The 17,054-nt window shown below is 39.6% G+C and overlaps 1 protein-coding gene across 1 annotated transcript in view; it reads right to left on the reverse strand.

The window, feature by feature from the left end:
- The window catches only part of HTT (huntingtin), a 181,156-nt gene that overhangs the window by 39,671 nt on the left and 124,431 nt on the right, over positions 1 to 17,054 (reverse strand). The window contains exons 44-53 of the mRNA XM_074951777.1: positions 15,670 to 15,846; positions 15,292 to 15,368; positions 11,818 to 11,956; positions 11,053 to 11,175; positions 10,095 to 10,308; positions 9,753 to 9,898; positions 9,016 to 9,193; positions 8,619 to 8,714; positions 8,034 to 8,221; positions 5,539 to 5,665 (exon numbers count right to left, since the gene is read on the reverse strand). Coding sequence (XP_074807878.1) covers positions 5,539 to 5,665; positions 8,034 to 8,221; positions 8,619 to 8,714; positions 9,016 to 9,193; positions 9,753 to 9,898; positions 10,095 to 10,308; positions 11,053 to 11,175; positions 11,818 to 11,956; positions 15,292 to 15,368; positions 15,670 to 15,846 — 1,465 coding nt within the window. The remainder of the gene's footprint in view (positions 1 to 5,538; positions 5,666 to 8,033; positions 8,222 to 8,618; positions 8,715 to 9,015; positions 9,194 to 9,752; positions 9,899 to 10,094; positions 10,309 to 11,052; positions 11,176 to 11,817; positions 11,957 to 15,291; positions 15,369 to 15,669; positions 15,847 to 17,054) is intronic.

Below are 17,054 nucleotides of genomic sequence, written 5' to 3' on the forward strand. Positions count from 1 at the left end.
TGAAGTGTTCTCCGACTGGTTTATGAATGTTATAATTCTTAACATCTGATTTGTGTCCATTTATTCTTTTACGTAGAGACTGTCCAGTTTGACCAATGTACATGGCAGAGGGGCATTGCTGGCACATGATGGCATATATCACATTGGTGGATGTGCAGGTGAACGAGCCTCTGATAGTGTGGCTGATGTTGTTAGGCCCTGTGATGGTGTTCCCTGAATAGATATGTGGGCACAGTTGGCAAGGGGCTTTGTTGCAAGGATAGGTTCCTGGGTTAGTGGTTCTGTTGTGTGGTATGTGGTTGTTGGTGAGTATTCGCTTCAGGTTGGGGGGCTGTCTGTAGGCAAGGACTGGCCTGTCTCCCAAGATTTGTGAGAGTGTTGGGTCATCCTTCAGGATAGGTTGTAGATCCTTAATAATGCGTTGGAGGGGTTTTAGTTGGGGGCTGAAGGTGACGGCTAGTGGCGTTCTGTTATTTTCTTTGTTAGGCCTGTCCTGTAGTAGGTGACTTCTGGGAACTCTTCTGGCTCTATCAGTCTGTTTCTTCACTTCCGCAGGTGGGTATTGTAGTTGTAAGAATGCTTGATAGAGATCTTGTAGGTGTTTGTCTCTGTCTGAGGGGTTGGAGCAAATGCGGTTGTATCGCAGAGCTTGGCTGTAGACGATGGATCGTGTGGTGTGGTCAGGGTGAAAGCTGGAGGCATGTAGGTAGGAATAGCGGTCAGTAGGTTTCCGGTATAGGGTGGTGTTGATGTGACCATCGTTTATTAGCACTGTAGTGTCCAGGAAGTGGATCTCATGTGTGGACTGGACCAGGCTGAGGTTGATGGTGGGATGGAAATTGTTGAAATCATGGTGGAATTCCTCAAGGGCTTCTTTTCGCATTTTAAAATGAGATGTAATTTCCACAGATATAATTTCACACTGGTTCCCTTCCAATTTAAGTCATTTTTATAATTGTTGTAACCTAAGTTTCTCCAATTCTATTTTAAAAAATGCCGATCTCTTACCTAAACTGGATTCTGAACATGCGTACTTAAATGATCCTATTCGGATTTGTTTTTCAGACACAATTATAGTTTTTGATCTTCTAGTTTAAAAGCAATAAAACCTCAATGCACAAAAATTTGAGAACAGGGTTTTCATAATACTACACACCAAAAGCATCCAAAAATTCCCCATTTTTTCAGGGTAGAAATGTGCAGAGGATCCCAAATGGCCCTGAAAATATATAGCTCTCAGTGGAAGCTCATTCCCAGAAAGAAGAGGATTCAGGTGGAGCCTTTTTTTAAAAAACACAACTCAAATAATGCAAACGTTTTCCAAATAGATCCCTGACTACTAAAGTTTACATATAAAATAAATAAAATCTGAGAACATTCTTCCAATTGAGCATACAGAGTAATCAAGTAGGATACAGACTTACATCGTAGATTAGCCAAATACATCCTGTTCTGTGATGTGTTATCAAAACAATGATCTATTTTAAGTACACAGAGTATTTTATGGTGCAGCCTTGCAAATCTCATTTGGTGGGAAAGACCCATCCATTTTACTTACCGCCTCCACTGCTCTTTTTAATGAGCCTTGTGTGATATTATCTGATTAAAAATATGACTATGAAGATCATTGTTGCTACCACTGCTATATAATTGCAACAAATCTTGTACAAAGTATGTCAAGTAAGGTGTCTATGGAAAGGTTATGATTTTCTGAATAGGATTATGCTATTTGTATGCATGTATCATTTTTGTATCTGAAGTTATGAATATTAACTATGTACCTGTATTTCAAATTTATTTGGGCATAAGCTTTCATGGGCTAAAACCCACTTCATCAGATGCATGGAGTGAAAAATACAGTAAGCAGTATATATAATCACACCACATGAAAAGATGGGAGTTGCCTTAACAAGTGGGGGGGTCAGTGCTAATGAGGCCAATTCAATTAAGGTGGAAGTGGCCTATTCTCAGTTGACAAGAAGGGGTGAGTATCAAGAAGGGGAAAATTACTTTTGTAGTGCTAACGAGGCCAATGCAATCAAGGTGGATGTCGCCCATTTCTAACAGTTGACAAGATGATGTGAGTATCAGCAGAGGGAAAATTACTTTTTGTAGTGACCCATCCACTCCCAGTCTTTATTCGGGCCTAATTTGATGGCGTCCAGTTTGCAAATTAATTCCATTTCTGCAGTTTCTCATTGAAGTCTGTTTTTGAAGTTTTTTCAACAAAAAAACTTCAAAAAACAGACTTCAACAAAGAAACTGCAGAACTGGAATTAATTTGCAAACTACTGAAATAATCTGAACTTTTCAAGTTAAGTGGGTTTCCTAGGAAATACCTGGAGGGGAGGGAAGAGAGGGTTACTCACCTTGTGCAGTAACTGAGGTTCTTCGAGTTGTGCGTCTCTGTGGGTGCTCCACTGTAGGTGTTGGTGTGTCCCAGCGCTGCCGACTGGAGATTTTTGGTAGCTGTGTGTGGTCGGGGCGCGCATGCGCAGTAGCCACCTTGTGGTGCTGTTAGTGCTTGCGCATCCCGGCCCCCCCCGTTCCTCCTCTACTATAACGCTCCTATTTAGAACTCCGGCATAGAGGGGAAGAGGGTGGGTAGTGGAGCACTCACAGGGATACACATCTCGAAGAACCTCAGTTACTGCACAAGGCGAGTAACCCTCTCTTCTTTGAGTGCTGTCCCTGTGGGTGCTCCAGTGTAGGGGACTGTAGAGCAGTACCCCGTTATGGCCGGTTGGGTTCCGGAGTAGGTTGGATAGTCGATGATAGTACCGTAAGACCTAGTATTGCATTTGCCTCAGAATCTTTTGTGATTGCGGAGTGGTTTGTGAACATGTGTACTGAGGCCCAGGTTGCAGCCTGGCATATTTCTTTGATTGGTATATTATGTAGAAATGCTGTTGAGGCAGAAAAGGCTCTCGTTGAATGGGCCCTAATCCTCTGTGGGGATTCTATCATCTATTGTTGGTAACATTTGTACGCAATTTGAAATCCATTTCGACAATCTCTGTTTTGAGATGGCTGTGCCTTTTGATCGTTCTGTGGTGGATATGAAGAGTCTTGGTGACTTACGGAAACGTTTTGTTCTATCTAGGTAGAATGTTAGTGCTTGTCTAACATCTAGTGCGTGTAGCACGGATTCCTGAGTAGACCGATGTGGTTTAGGGTAGAACGCAGGTTGATTGATGTGGAATGATGAGGTTAACTTACGTGTAGTCTCAAAGTCACTTTGTCTTTAAAGAATACAGTGTAAGGCGGATGGGCCATAAGGGCCCCAATCTTGCCCACTCTGTGTGCTGATGTGATCACTAAGAGGAACACTACCTTCATCGATAAATGTAGTAGCGAGCAGGTAGGAAGGGGTCTGAACGGGGCTTTGGTGAGGCTCTTAAGTATGAAGTTAAGATCCCATGCTGGTGTTGGTTTGCGGACCACAGGGTGCATGTTTTGAATTCCTGTAAGGAATTGTTTGGTGATTGGATGCGTGAAGGCTACGAATCCTTCTATCTTGTGGTGAAATGCGGATATGGCTGCAATTCTTGGAATTGTTTTGGATCATCTATCACCATGGTTGAAGGGAGCATGACTGCCTCATCTGGTGATGAAGAGGAACTGCGTTTCAGCGACAGTTCTTGTGTCTCATCCAACTTCTCTATAGCTTCCTCAGGTGCCTCCGATGGATCTGTGGCTGTCTCTGTAGGAGGTCATATTTCCTTCCTTTGAGGGACGTGGGTCCCTTGCATTTGCGTGCTTTATGTCACCCCTGGATCCCAGTGTGCCCATTGCATTGGGAATGGTAAGGGTGGGCACATCCATGTGTTGATCAACCATGGTGGCATGTCTCTGCGCAGGCATGTTTTAGTATTTGTAAGTGATGGTTGAGATTTGGCACCGGAGGGGGAGGAGTGACTGAGTAGAATACTCCCTCCCCCATATCATCTTCCTCCTCACTAGAGAAGGTCTTGGTTTATTGGCATCAATGGTACCAGGGAGTTGTCAGTACCAAGTATAGGAGCCCCTGGTGTTGATGTTATTGGTCTGATCGGGGCCGGGGTCATTGGTGCTGTATATATCTGTTCGGACACTTGCTTTGGTACCGACCTCTTGTGTGTCTCTTTAATCGGTGCCGATGTGGCTGGTTTCATCTTTATTGATAACTGCTCCAAGGGAGTCTGTACAGGAGGGTTACATCACCGCTTTAGGTATCAGTGGCACTGGGTCCTTCCTTGGGGTTGATGGTGCTGTGAAGGAGGAGGTAGTCTTATACCTTCCACTCGACTCCTCCTCTTTATCATTTGTGCTCATGGTGCGGCTCGTGCTGGATGTGCCCAGAGCATCCAACGTTCTAACCCTGCTAGCCACCAGCGCCAAGGGTAATGATCTTGCCAGAGACAGTTTTCTCTCTAACAGCTCTTTCTGCAAGGGTGAGGCATCCCTTTTCCTCGATTTTCTGGAGGTTAGGGTGCTTTCCCTATCCAGGGACGAGGTTCCTGGAGAGTCTTCTCTCTGGTTCTTATTACTATCTGATGGAGGAGTAAGAGATTTTTCCATCAAAATCATTTTTAGTCTCAGATCACTCTCTCTCCTAGCTCTGGCTTTGGCACTGGTACCAAAAGTCTCTGGTCAATGATGCCGGGATGCACCGACACATACAGTGGAGCACCCACAGGGACAGCACTCGAAGAAGAATGCAAGTTTCCTACTTCAAAACTCACACTTTGGAAGCTATGCTGTGAGGAGGGGACCCTTTATCTGCTGATCCCCGGTTATAGGAGGACAGATTAAAGACGACACTTTCACATTCACGTGGGCCAGTAAGCTTATTAGCAGTGTGCAGGTTCTTTTCTTGTTTTAATATGTTGTAATGCTTTCACCTTAAGAATAAATGTACTAGCTAAGAAAGAGCTATGTATTACAATTCTGAGCTCAATTTAGTGCTCACTGAATTACAGTAATTCTATCCTGCTCTGCAATACCCACTATTCCACTTCTGCACAGAGAATGATAGTCAGTGAAGTACCAAAACTTAATTGTTTGGGTGTTTTTTTCATAACACTGATATACATACATACATACATACCCCCCCACCTCGCTCCCTCACCCCCAATTAGAAAGAGACCAGTGCATTCATTTTAGTTCGGGAATTAAGCAGTATTTGAACCCTGCTCTCCAAAAGGGAAAGACGAAATCATGATCACAGGATATTTTGATTTAGTTTCAACCCAGAGTAAGGTTTTCCTATTTTACTGTACTTCATTTTTGCTTTTATAATCAAACATAGTTTATCTGAAGCTCATATACTCAAAAGTTACGTATCTGACACAAGGTCAAGTCCTCCATCATGTATCAAAGACACTAAAAATGTCCCACCACTTATCCAGATTTCTTTCTGTCCTCCAACACATTTGAGTAAACAGTGATGGTCTATCATAAACATAGGTTGTTCCCGGATATACATTCCAAACGATGAATTTACATACTTCTGATAGCTAGAAAGAATAAGTATTTGAAAACATGTTGTCTACCTACCCAGTGTATTAATGCGATAGATGAACTCTTTAAAGATTTCTTTTTCTTGAAGAAATTCTACAGGGATTTCTGGAAAAGCTGTGCCAAAATCACCTGCAGGTTTTGGTGACCAGCCTAGTTTCCAGACCTGTTGGAATATAAAAAGGATACTAATTATTTTAAAATAGTAAATGCTATATTAATCTAACAGCTATGATCATCACATTTGGAATTAAAAATAGCGAGATACCAATAGTAAAGATAATCCATCCTAATGCACAATGGATTTGTAAAAAGATTCTAAATTCAAACAGTACTTTTATGTGCCTACTACATACTTGACAGTCTTTTTCATGGTATTTTAAGCATGTGTTACACAACCTGCTAATAACTCAATGAAAATCACTCAACTCTTCCAACAGTAACAAAAACAAGTGGATAATCTTGTTACTAAAAAGCGTTTAAAAACTTTTTTTTGTGACCGTTTCTAGTAACAGACTTATTATCCTTCTTCCCCTTTACTGAAAGTTGTCAGAGAGTGAAACTTTTGGTAAATAAAAAAGCCAAGGTTTTTTTCTACCCTTACATCATTTCAGAAGTATCTATCTGAATGTGGTAAATCCCAAACTCTTCACTTAGAGACCATACAGCACATCTCTCTCTCTCTCCACACTGGACTGAGTTTCAGAAGTTATTAGATCAATTATGAATTTGGTCTACCTGAGTAATAGTGCATAGTACTGACACTAGGCCAGTAAAAAGAAAGAGGTAGTGACTTGTAATAACCAATTAAATTACTTTGACATTTAAAGGATTCCATGTTTGCCTTAAAACCTGAACTGTGTTATTAAGACATTATGCACAAAACCTATATTTAATGGCTAGAAGCCCATCTAGTCTCAGAGGACCCAAAAATCAATGCAACCTTACTCCCCCTAATGCAGCATTTTAAAATGAGATGTTAAATTTAATGGAAATAAGTAAAACTTGGAAGTTCCATGTTTCACACACCAAACTGACATCAGACAAATCTCACATTATTAATCTGGATTACAGTGGTGCCAACAATGTGCAAAGTGCTTTCCAAATACAGGGAGTCCTCGGACTTATGATGCCCAATTTACGTCAGACACCACTTACGACACTTTTCAACTGACTGCCTGTTTCATCCCTATGATGCTTGTTTCGCCCTTATGGCGCCCCATTTGCATAAAGTTTGCTTGACATACTTCCTGGTTGCGCTATACTGGTATGGAGCTAGAAGGGGTCATTTCTGATTGGCTTCGAGGCAGAGGGGTAGCTTGTTGCCAGATAGGGTTGCCACTTGTTTTTGATTGGCTCCTAGCCCTAAGCTCAGCCAATCAGAAAGCCTGAAGAGTGATTGGCTGTGCCCTTCTCCCTGGCTTTCTGAGCCTGTGTTGCCGGCATTCAGAGCAGCATATGTGAGTTTGTGTGTTGATTTGAATGCTGCTTACAAAATAGAGTGACAAGTAAATACATTGATGTTGCAACATTAGTCATCTAGCATTCATTTAGCACAAAAATCTGGGTTATTGTGGTAAAAAATAGCGCATCAAGCCTTGGTTCAGGAACCAATCCCCCCTTCACACCATTGATTCCATGGGAAAAGCGATTTCGACTTACAATGCAATTCTGAGGAACGAACTGTTTCATAAGTCCGAGGACTCCCGTATAACTAACTCTTTGCCCCAAAAGACAGATTATAAAAGTCAAACACCACCACTCTCCCCCAATCCTTCATAGAAATCAGATACTTTTAAAATAAGCCCTTTACCTACCCACTATTAGTTGACAGTACAATGTAAATGCTTTGGAGGGAAGGATTTGAAGGAGAGGTTGTGGCCTCTCAGACTAAATTAAGGGAAGGTATTCCACATGCAAAGGGTAGCATAAAAAAAAGCACAAAGTGAACAAAAACTTTTGACTCAAGAGGAAAAAAAAAAAAAAAAAATTTTCTCTCAACACTTTGTGGCATCCAGGTTGTCAAACACCAGTATATGCAGATTCAGAAACACTCTCCCCCACAACAGCTAAAAACGCTTCTGATAATTCTGCTTCGTACTTTTAATCAGAGGATTTTAAAGTCCTTTAAAAATATTAAGAAATCTTGCAGCAACTCTGAAGTATTTATCAAGCCATTTTACAGGTATATTAACTAAGCACTAGAAGGGCTAACTACCTTGCCCAGTTCAGTTAGCTAACAGCAAATATGAACAGAATCCAAGAGTCCTGATTTTTTCTAACTACTGGAACCGTTTCAAACAAACAAAGAACTCTCAAAGGATTCCATAATTCTAACCAAACATTACAGAAGATATTCATATTTGAAAATATTTTTACAGCTAGTATCGCCAGGCGCTATCTAAAAAAAGGACAAAAGGGGACAACCAAATCTGAGTGTAAAGACTGAAGATCTAGCAAATTATTATATTCATTTTATCCAAAAATGGCCAGTATTTTTCATCTACTATGAAAACAAACCATAATGCACGTACCAAGGGAGGTACTCTTGTGTAACTGTTTACTAGAGGCAGTCTACCCAAGCTGACGATTATGTTCTTAAGGACAGGAGTGAGAAATGCTGGGATACTGTTGTTTCTCTTATGTCCCAAAGCCAAGACAGTCTGTAAACACTCCACCAGTTCAGCCACCATTTCACAAGATGCTGTAATATATTTTGCTTCTGAGTTGAGAGAAAAACAAAAGTTCAGTGTAAAATATTGTGAATATATACAAAACGCATACAGATCTAAAGATGCAAGAGGACACAAAAACTCCAATAAGCATATTTCTAACCAACTGAAGTGGAGTCTCAATGTCAGATGAGCCATATCATCACAGTAAATCCTCTTCCCACACCCAGACTTGTACTCATTCCCAATACAGTGCACCCTTCAAATGACAAGTTAATAGTTTTTACACTATGCAACTTAAAGGTTCTCATAACACTTTTCAAATAGTGTTCCATTGACACACTGTCAGTTAAATTGCTTTAAACTGGAAATAAGGAGGAAAATCTGGCAAATTTTCTACAAACTATGTAAAACTGCATGGAAACTAGAACTTCACTGTTTACTTACTTTGAACATTTGAATCAACTTCATCCCCACTGACCCCTTTTGAAGTATTCTTCTTCCTTTCTGGACTAAGAAGCTGGTTTCCAGGTTCAATTGCAACTAAATTAGATAAATACAGAGAAACATTTTGATTATAGGTTTTTAATTATATTTCTCAGTTTTAATCCTTTCAATACAATATTGTCAAAGCAGCACTTGTATTGGTAAGATATTTGACAAGTTCAAAGGTAAATAAAAAATAAAAAGTTAACTTCCATGGTGGAAACACATTTGGAAAAATAAAAAATTCTAAGGACAGTTAGAGAAAATTCTGCATTTCTTCAGGATTCTTAGCATAGGATCAGTGAGGTTTGCTGGTTTATTCAGAAGCATCTCCCATATTTGTGCAAATTTAACTCACCTGCCTCTATTATAAATCTGACACAATTAATTAGGGAGCAAGCCTGTGTCACATACACTGCAGAAGCCAGCAAATTCCAGAGACCAGGTTGCTGTAATGTCAGGCAGCAGCATTCCAAAGCAGCTTGAAGATCTACACTTAGTGGAATCTGTTCATGTATTAAATGCCATGACAGTGCCTGCACAAGAAAAAGTTTTCCATTATATCAAATTGTCCCCATATGCAAAAATATGAGATCAAATTATTTTTATCCACATAATTACATATATTTGCAGCTACCAAAACTAGCAGAATTCATTTTTCTTGTTACACTAAATTAGCATGTCACTAGTTCAAAAAGTTCCAACTAGAAAAAAAAAATTATAAGCACCATATTGAGTAAACTATCATGTTTATTCATCTTCCCAACAAGCCCCACAGTGCCACTCTCCGAACTGCCAAGACCTTCCTGTCCCTCAGCCAGACTTTGCGGTGAGAAGTCTCCCTTAAAATTTTTTTTTAAAAAAATTAGTTTTTCTTGTCCCATATCCTCTGCTAAATTCTAACTGATGTGTAGAATATACACAAAAGAGTAAGCACTGAATGAACTAATATTGGAAACTGACGCTTATACATAAACCTAGACCCCAGAAATGCTTCTAGACCTGCAGAACTCGCATTGAATCTTCAAAGTTAGAGGGAAATGGAACATATTTGTAAACACTCTGTTGCACCTTTTATTACACTCACCCTCTTACCTCTAATGACATTACTACAAACTTCAGGATGTCACTCTCTTTGTCAGGTGGAATACAGAGAGATGCTGGTAATTTAGAGAGTAATAACAAATACTGAGCCAGTGCACGAGAGAGTTTCATCACAGTCTGATACACCATTGTGTCTCCTATAAAATAAAATGTCACGGTAAAATCTAGAGGCTTGAAATAAAAATCATCATGGTTAACATTTTCTTTAACAGACAAAAAATTTTGGGCAAAATTTTACTGCTGAGAATCTTTGATCCCATTAGAGAACTGACTTATTGTGACAACATTGTTATATAGTATGATAAAGAGAATAAGACCTTTATTTTGTATTACCAAAAATATCGCTTAGCTTGCTCCAATAGGCTGAAGTCTCAACTGGCTGCAATGGCTGAAAAACTTGATGGCTGGCAGGAAGTTTTTGAACAACGTTACACACATGGTCTAGGGTTACCCTATGGGCAGTTTCAAAGAGGCTGCTCTTTTGATCTTCTGAGATTTCGTTCATGCCAAGACTTAAACAGGGAGCTAACAAGCTTAAGTTGAACTCCTGAAATCACAAATGGTACATAAAAGTTTAGAAAGGACACATTTCCATGGAGAAAGGAAATTAAAGCAGTTGGGTAATACTATGCAAATTAATAGAGCAACATTATGGAAGAGCCACTGTGATTGCCATAGTTAAGGTTGTGTTCTGTTTCATACTTAAAATTGGATTCCAACTTTATTTTGTGTGGAAAATGCCATCTGTCCCAAATTTGCAGCACCTAATTTGAATAAAACTAGAGTTTTCTGTGAGTTTTAACTGATTGCTCTGTGTGTGTGTGTGTGTGTGGGCGGGGGGACGGGGCAGTGGCCTGGGATTCTACTGGTGCTCGACGGGGGGAACGGAGGGGGAAAAGGCCCAGGACACTGCTGGTGCTCAGGAGGGGTGGGGGCAGTGACCCCAGGCGCCGCTGCTACACTGCACCAGCTGCTGCCGAAGTCATGGAGGTCCTGGAGAGTCACAGAATCCATGACGTCCATGACAGACTCACAGCCTTAACAATAATTAATGCACTTGGCTATCTAGAGCACCTTTCAATTGGGAGCTCAAAGTACTATTTTAGTTGTCCAAACTTAGTAAAAGACAAAAAGTCAACAAAAACTAAATAAAATTTAAGGAAGTTTTAATTTCCTTTTTAACAGTCTAATTTGGTCATTAACAGTAATATGAATAGGGACACTTCAAAATTTTAAAATATTTAGCAAGTGTCATCTTAAATTCTCCTCTTCTCATTGTGAGAGACATTACCTTACTGGTCATGAAGGAGTTCAGTTCAGGCTGAGGTATCCTATTCACCAGCTCTGCACCTTCCAGCAGTGCAGAGTCTGACCTGACCCAGCACTGTGATCTGACTAGTGATACATACCAGTCCTTTAAAATAAATAAATAAATAGAATGAAATTTACTATACATTTACTTTTGACAGAATTAGAAAATAGTTCAATTTTGTTTTACCCACTAATTAGTCTTCTCAAAGAGACTGTCCCTTTGCCAATCCAGAATTACTGGATTAACCATGCCTATTTCTATCTGTGGACACAGAGCTGTATATATTTCAATTTAAGCACTGAAATTAGGTCCTCTAAGAGACTATTAGGTGTCATCTCATCTAGGCAAAACTTTCAAAGCATAAGGGGGTTAGTAAACAAGAATAAGAAAAACACAAAGCAAGAAAGAGCACACAGGATTGCTGAACAGACCGAGGTGGTCAGAGATAAGAAAGATGGTACCTATAAGTCTCTTAAGGAACCAGTGAACAGTTCTGAAGTAGCAAATGGACAAGTTTATCACAGTTAGATATAAATGTATGTGCATGATATTTGGTTAGCTGCAGAATTTAAGAAGAAATAGGCAGCTGATGTTTATTTACCACATTATTCAGATTTGTGCACAGAGCACTATATGGGGATTAAAAAAAGCTTCATTCATAGATATCTTTTACTAATAGAAAAGCTTGTTATAGCACAGATAGCAGATGTATTTTCCTATGAAATATTCTAAATATGGCCTTACTTTGTCTGGAATTACATTCTCTAAGGCTGGTTGGTTTTCCCCATCCAGTGGGTGTGAAGTAACCAAAGGTGAAGGGCTAGTAGTTTCTGGTGCTACTGTAAGACGAAATCTGTCCAATAGCGAGTAAAGTCTTTGGTGTCTGAAAACAGATACACACATCAGAAAATTTGAATTTTAAAAGGAGAAAGATATGGGAAATACAGGTAAGGTACATACTAACTATTATTTGCTAAAAGTATTTAGAGTAAGAAAGATAATTACTAGTTCAACATGCCAGAGAGAGTGAATTTTTCAAGTGAGCTTTACATGAGATCAAGGAGTTATATATTTAATCCAAAATTTTAATACACTACCTTCAAATCAAGTTGTCTTGAGAAGTTGGTCAGGAGTAAAGAGATATATTTGACTGAAAGTCATTGTTTATTTTAGAATAGTTTTTATTCAGAATTGCATTATGCCTTACAGTTCAGTACGCTTTGGAGTCCCATCCCCCTTTACCCACAAAAAAAAAAAAATTATATTTATTTATTTCTTTAAAAGAGGACGAGGATAATATGTTCTGTAAATAAAGTTAACCAATACCAAAAGTTTTTTTTTATGAGGAATACCTATTTTACATTATGCTACAAACATTTAATATACCTGTGCTAATTACCTGGTACTGATATTCCACTCTTATCACTAAAACTAATTTTTCCACTTTTCTACATTGTCCCCCAGCAGCTACCTATCACAAATTGAATTTGAAGGAAGATAAACAGTTACTCACCTTACAGTAACTGTGGTTCTTTGTGATGTATTGTCTATATATACACATTTTCCATTGTTAGTGTGCATACACCCAGTGAACTCAAGTTTACATTCTTTTGACCATCATTTGTTTGTTGGGGTATGTGCCCAGAGCATCCTCATGCCTTCAACCAAGAGCTTAAAGGGCAGGGCAACCTCAACTGCCCTTCAGTTCCTTTGCCAACAGGTTTTAATTTAGGTTTTAATTAGGGTTGTCAAGCAATTAAAAAAAACTGCAATTAACTGCGCTGTTAAACAATAATAGACTACCATTTATTTAAATATTTTTTGATGTTTTCCACATTTTCAAATATATTGATTTCAATTTCAACACAAAATACAAAGTGTACAGTGCTCACTTTTTATTTATTTTTATTATAAATATTTGTATTGTAAAAATAAAAGAAACAGTATTTTTCAATTCACTTAATACAAGTACTGTAGTGCAATCATGAAAGTAGAATTATGCACAAAAAAATAACTGCACTCAAAAATAAAACCATGTCAAACTTTAGAGCCTACAAGTCCACTCAGTCATACTTCTTATTCAGCCAATCGCTCAGACAAACAAGTTTGTTTACATGTGCAGGAGATAATGCTGCGCTTCTTTTTTACAGTGTTACCTAAAAGTGAGAACAGGTGTTTACATGGCACTGTTGTAGCTGGCATTGCAAGATATTTATATGCCAGATTCATATGTCCCTTCATGCTTCAACCACCATTCCAGAGGACATGCGTCCATGTTGATGATGGGTTCTGCAAACTGACTTATGTTCATTTTCATCACCTGAGTCAGATGTCACCAGCAGAAAACTTATTTTTCTTTTCTGGTGGTTCGGGTTCTGTAGTTTCCGCATCAGAGTGTTGCTCTTTTAAGACTTCTGAAAGCATGCTGCACTCCTCGTCCCTCTCAAATTTTGAAAGGCATTTCAGATTCTTAAACCTTGGGTCGAGTACTTTAGCTATCTTCAGAAATCTCACATTAGTACCTGCTTTGCATTTTGTCAAATCTGCAGTGAAAGTGTTCTTCAAGCGAACAACATGCTGGGTCATCATCTGAGACTATTATAACATGAAATATATGGCAGAATGCAAGTGTAAAACAGAGCAGGAGACATACAATTCTCCCCCAAGGAGTTCAGTCACAAATGTAATTAATGCATTATTTCTTAACGAGTGTCATAAGCATGTCCTCCAGAATGGTGGCCAAAGCACGAAGGGTCATACAAATGTTTAGCTTATCTGGCATGTAAATACTTTGCAATGCCAGCTAAAAAGTGCCATGCGAATTCCTGTTCTCACTTTCAGGTGACATTGTAAATAAGAAGCAGGCATCATTATCTCCCGTGAATGTAAACAAACTTGTTTGTCTTAGTGACTGGCTGAACAAGAAGTAGGACTGAGTGGACTTGTAGGCTCTAAAGTTTTACATTGTTTTGTTTTTGAGTGCAGTTATGTAACAAAAAAAATAAATCTAAATTTGTAAGTTGCACTTTCACAATAAGGAGATTGCACTACAGCAGAGGTTCTCAAACTGTGGTCCGTGAACCACCAGTGGTCCGCGAGCTCCATTCACTTGGTTCGCGGATAGTTCCCTCTACGGTGCGCACCTGGACAGCCACACACGAGAGAATGAAGGGCCACCCACTTAATTAGTGGAGCCGCACAGGCATGGCTCCACTAATTAGGTGCCTGGACCCTGGAAAAGACGCACATATAAGGTGAGGTGCTAGCCTTGGGTAGAATAGGGGGTAGATGGGAGGGGGAAGTGGGATGAGAAGAGGGGCTGGGGGCGAATTTGGGATGTGCAGAGCTGAGGCAGCCAGAGAAAGAGGCGACTTTCCCCAGCTCCAGAGCTGCGGCTGCCGGGGACAGACGGCCCTCCTTCTCAGCCTCAGCTCTGTGGCTGGTGTGGTGGGTGAGAGACCCCCACCTCCCTTCCAGCCCCAGCTTGGGGGAGAGGGCACATCTACTGCACTAAAAAGGTAAGACTACTGATATTAAAATATGAGTTGTGTACTTTTATTTGTAGCACATAAAAACGTTTATTATTGGGGTTTTTTTTAATATAGCGGTTATATCCAAAGTACTTTACAATAGTTAGCTAACACCATTAATTTGGGCTTGAATAGGGACTGGGAGTGGCTGGCTCACTACAAAAGCAACTTTACCTCTCCTGGAATTGACACCTCCTCCTCAATTACTGGAAGTGGACTACATCCACACTGATTGAATTGGCCCTGTCAACACTGGTTCTCCACCTGTGAGGTAACTCTCTTCTCTTCATGTGTCAGTATAATAATGCCTGCATCTGTAATTTTCACTCCATGCATCTGAAGTGGTTTTTTACCCACAAAAGCTTATGCCCAAATAAATCTGTTAGTCTTTAAGGTGCCACCAGATTTCTTGCTGTTTCTGTGGATACAGATTAACACAGCTACCCCCTGATGCTTTACAAATGTGCAGGATAGGGATCTGTGCAAGGAAGGACATTGAGGATGCTTGTGATCTTGTGGAGAAAGCACACAGCTAGCCAGGTGGTGAAATGCCTGCCAGATCAGAACATGTTTGCATACGAGAAGTAACCCAAGATGAAATTCTCTGAGATTGGAAGAGTTCTCATTGTGTCTGCAACAGTATGCAATACTATGTTATGACAACAGGGACCTATTACTAATATTTTACCTTGGTGCTAATCCACTGTTTTGAAGATATTCCTGAATTCTATCCAGTTCTTCAACTGGTAACTGAGAAATGCTGTTCTGTAGAAAACAGTGACAAAACAATAGATATGAAGCACCAACATGAATAAAACCATTCATATGTATATTAACAGACTAAGAAGAGCAAGTAAAAATTATTACTCAATCTGGAGACCATAACACAGGATGAAACTGAATTACTCAGACATGCATGCTAAACACAAACTGACATTCTGTTTTTCACTCAGCACTAAACATCACGGTCAACTAATTAAAATGTGCTTTAACTTACATCACATTCAATTATTTGCTAGTATTAACAACTCTAATTTAGAGACATATATTTACTTTTTTCCCCTACCTGGAAAGTTGCAGCCAAAAGCATTTCTACTCGACGACAAGCAAGTGTGTCAACCATGCGAGCCAGCACACGGAATGGAGTACACAAAAGCTTGTCCACATACAACATTAACACAGCACCAGACTGGCTGAGATGAATGCCCTCTAAGCATTGCAGGGTCTTCTTTAGTGTTGTTGGCTAAATATTAGAAAAAACAATTGTTACATTTTTTTTCTCATCTTATTTATTTTGTACATACTGTAACACAGTTAAATATAAAAGGTGCTGGAACAACAGACGGATTGCGCTAAACAAGCAACTGGTTCCAACGCTTAAGAGTTTACAGACTAAAGGAACAGTGGTTACAAAGACAGTAGAGCAGACGACTAATTGAATGTTGTGTAAAAATTACTATTTAAACAGGTTTGAGGGCAGGTGGGTTTTTAATTATTTTTTTAAATTTAAGGAAGTGCAGAACAGGGGTTGGTGAACAGTAACTGGGGTGCTGTTCAATTGTACAAAGCAGCTAGACAGAAGACATGAAGTCTGAAGTGATGAATGAACAAACCATGTGATTAGAAGTGGCACAGAATTTAGGGAGCAAGAGTTAGTGTAGTAGTAGGAGAAAGTGAAGACAGAGGGTCTGGGATGGAATTAAAGAGCTTTGAAAGTTACAGACAGCTTGAATTTAAGGTGAAAAGGAAATGAAGCAGACCTTAAAAGGAGCACTGGGAAAGGAAAATAGCATCTGCAGAGTTTTTCAGGATGGGAGACAACAAAAAGGCATGCTTAACCATGGAAGGGATAACGCCTGTGCAGAGGTAGAGGAGAAGTGAGGTAAGAAAATGAGAATAAGAGGAGTAAGATTATAGTGGCAGATAATGTGGTTGATAAAGAACAGAAGGGATACTTCACCACTAGAGATTTGAATGAGGAGGTGCAGAAAAAGAGAAGATAAGTGTTCAATTCTGTTTATTTTAATTTTCAAGCAGTTTGTGAAAAGTCTAGTAAAACAGCTTGTCAATTAAAGCACGGCTGTCACCAATGTTCACTTTTAAAAGAGAAACTTGAGTGAATGAATCTGTCTTAAAATAAATTTTAGTATTGTTTAGTTCCCTCCACTCCCAAATATATGCACATAAACTTACTTCCTAGGAAGCCTTCCCCTGCTTATGACTTGAAAGAGATGAATATGCAGACAAGGGAAACAGCAACAAGTTCAGAAATCTTCATGGAGAATGCACAACCCATTAGTGTAGGATTAGGGAAGAGGGCACAAACCAGCATTGCTCTTTTATTACTCTTTAGTCTTGTTAGGGTCAACATGGAGGTGAACTGAATCCTACTTGTTCTTAGGCATAAGCAGCAGAATCGTCTACTGATTTCCAAATATCTGCACACAGCCA

The sequence above is a fragment of the Natator depressus genome, chromosome 4 (assembly GCF_965152275.1).
Source record: "Natator depressus isolate rNatDep1 chromosome 4, rNatDep2.hap1, whole genome shotgun sequence".
Taxonomy (NCBI): Eukaryota; Metazoa; Chordata; order Testudines; family Cheloniidae; genus Natator; species Natator depressus.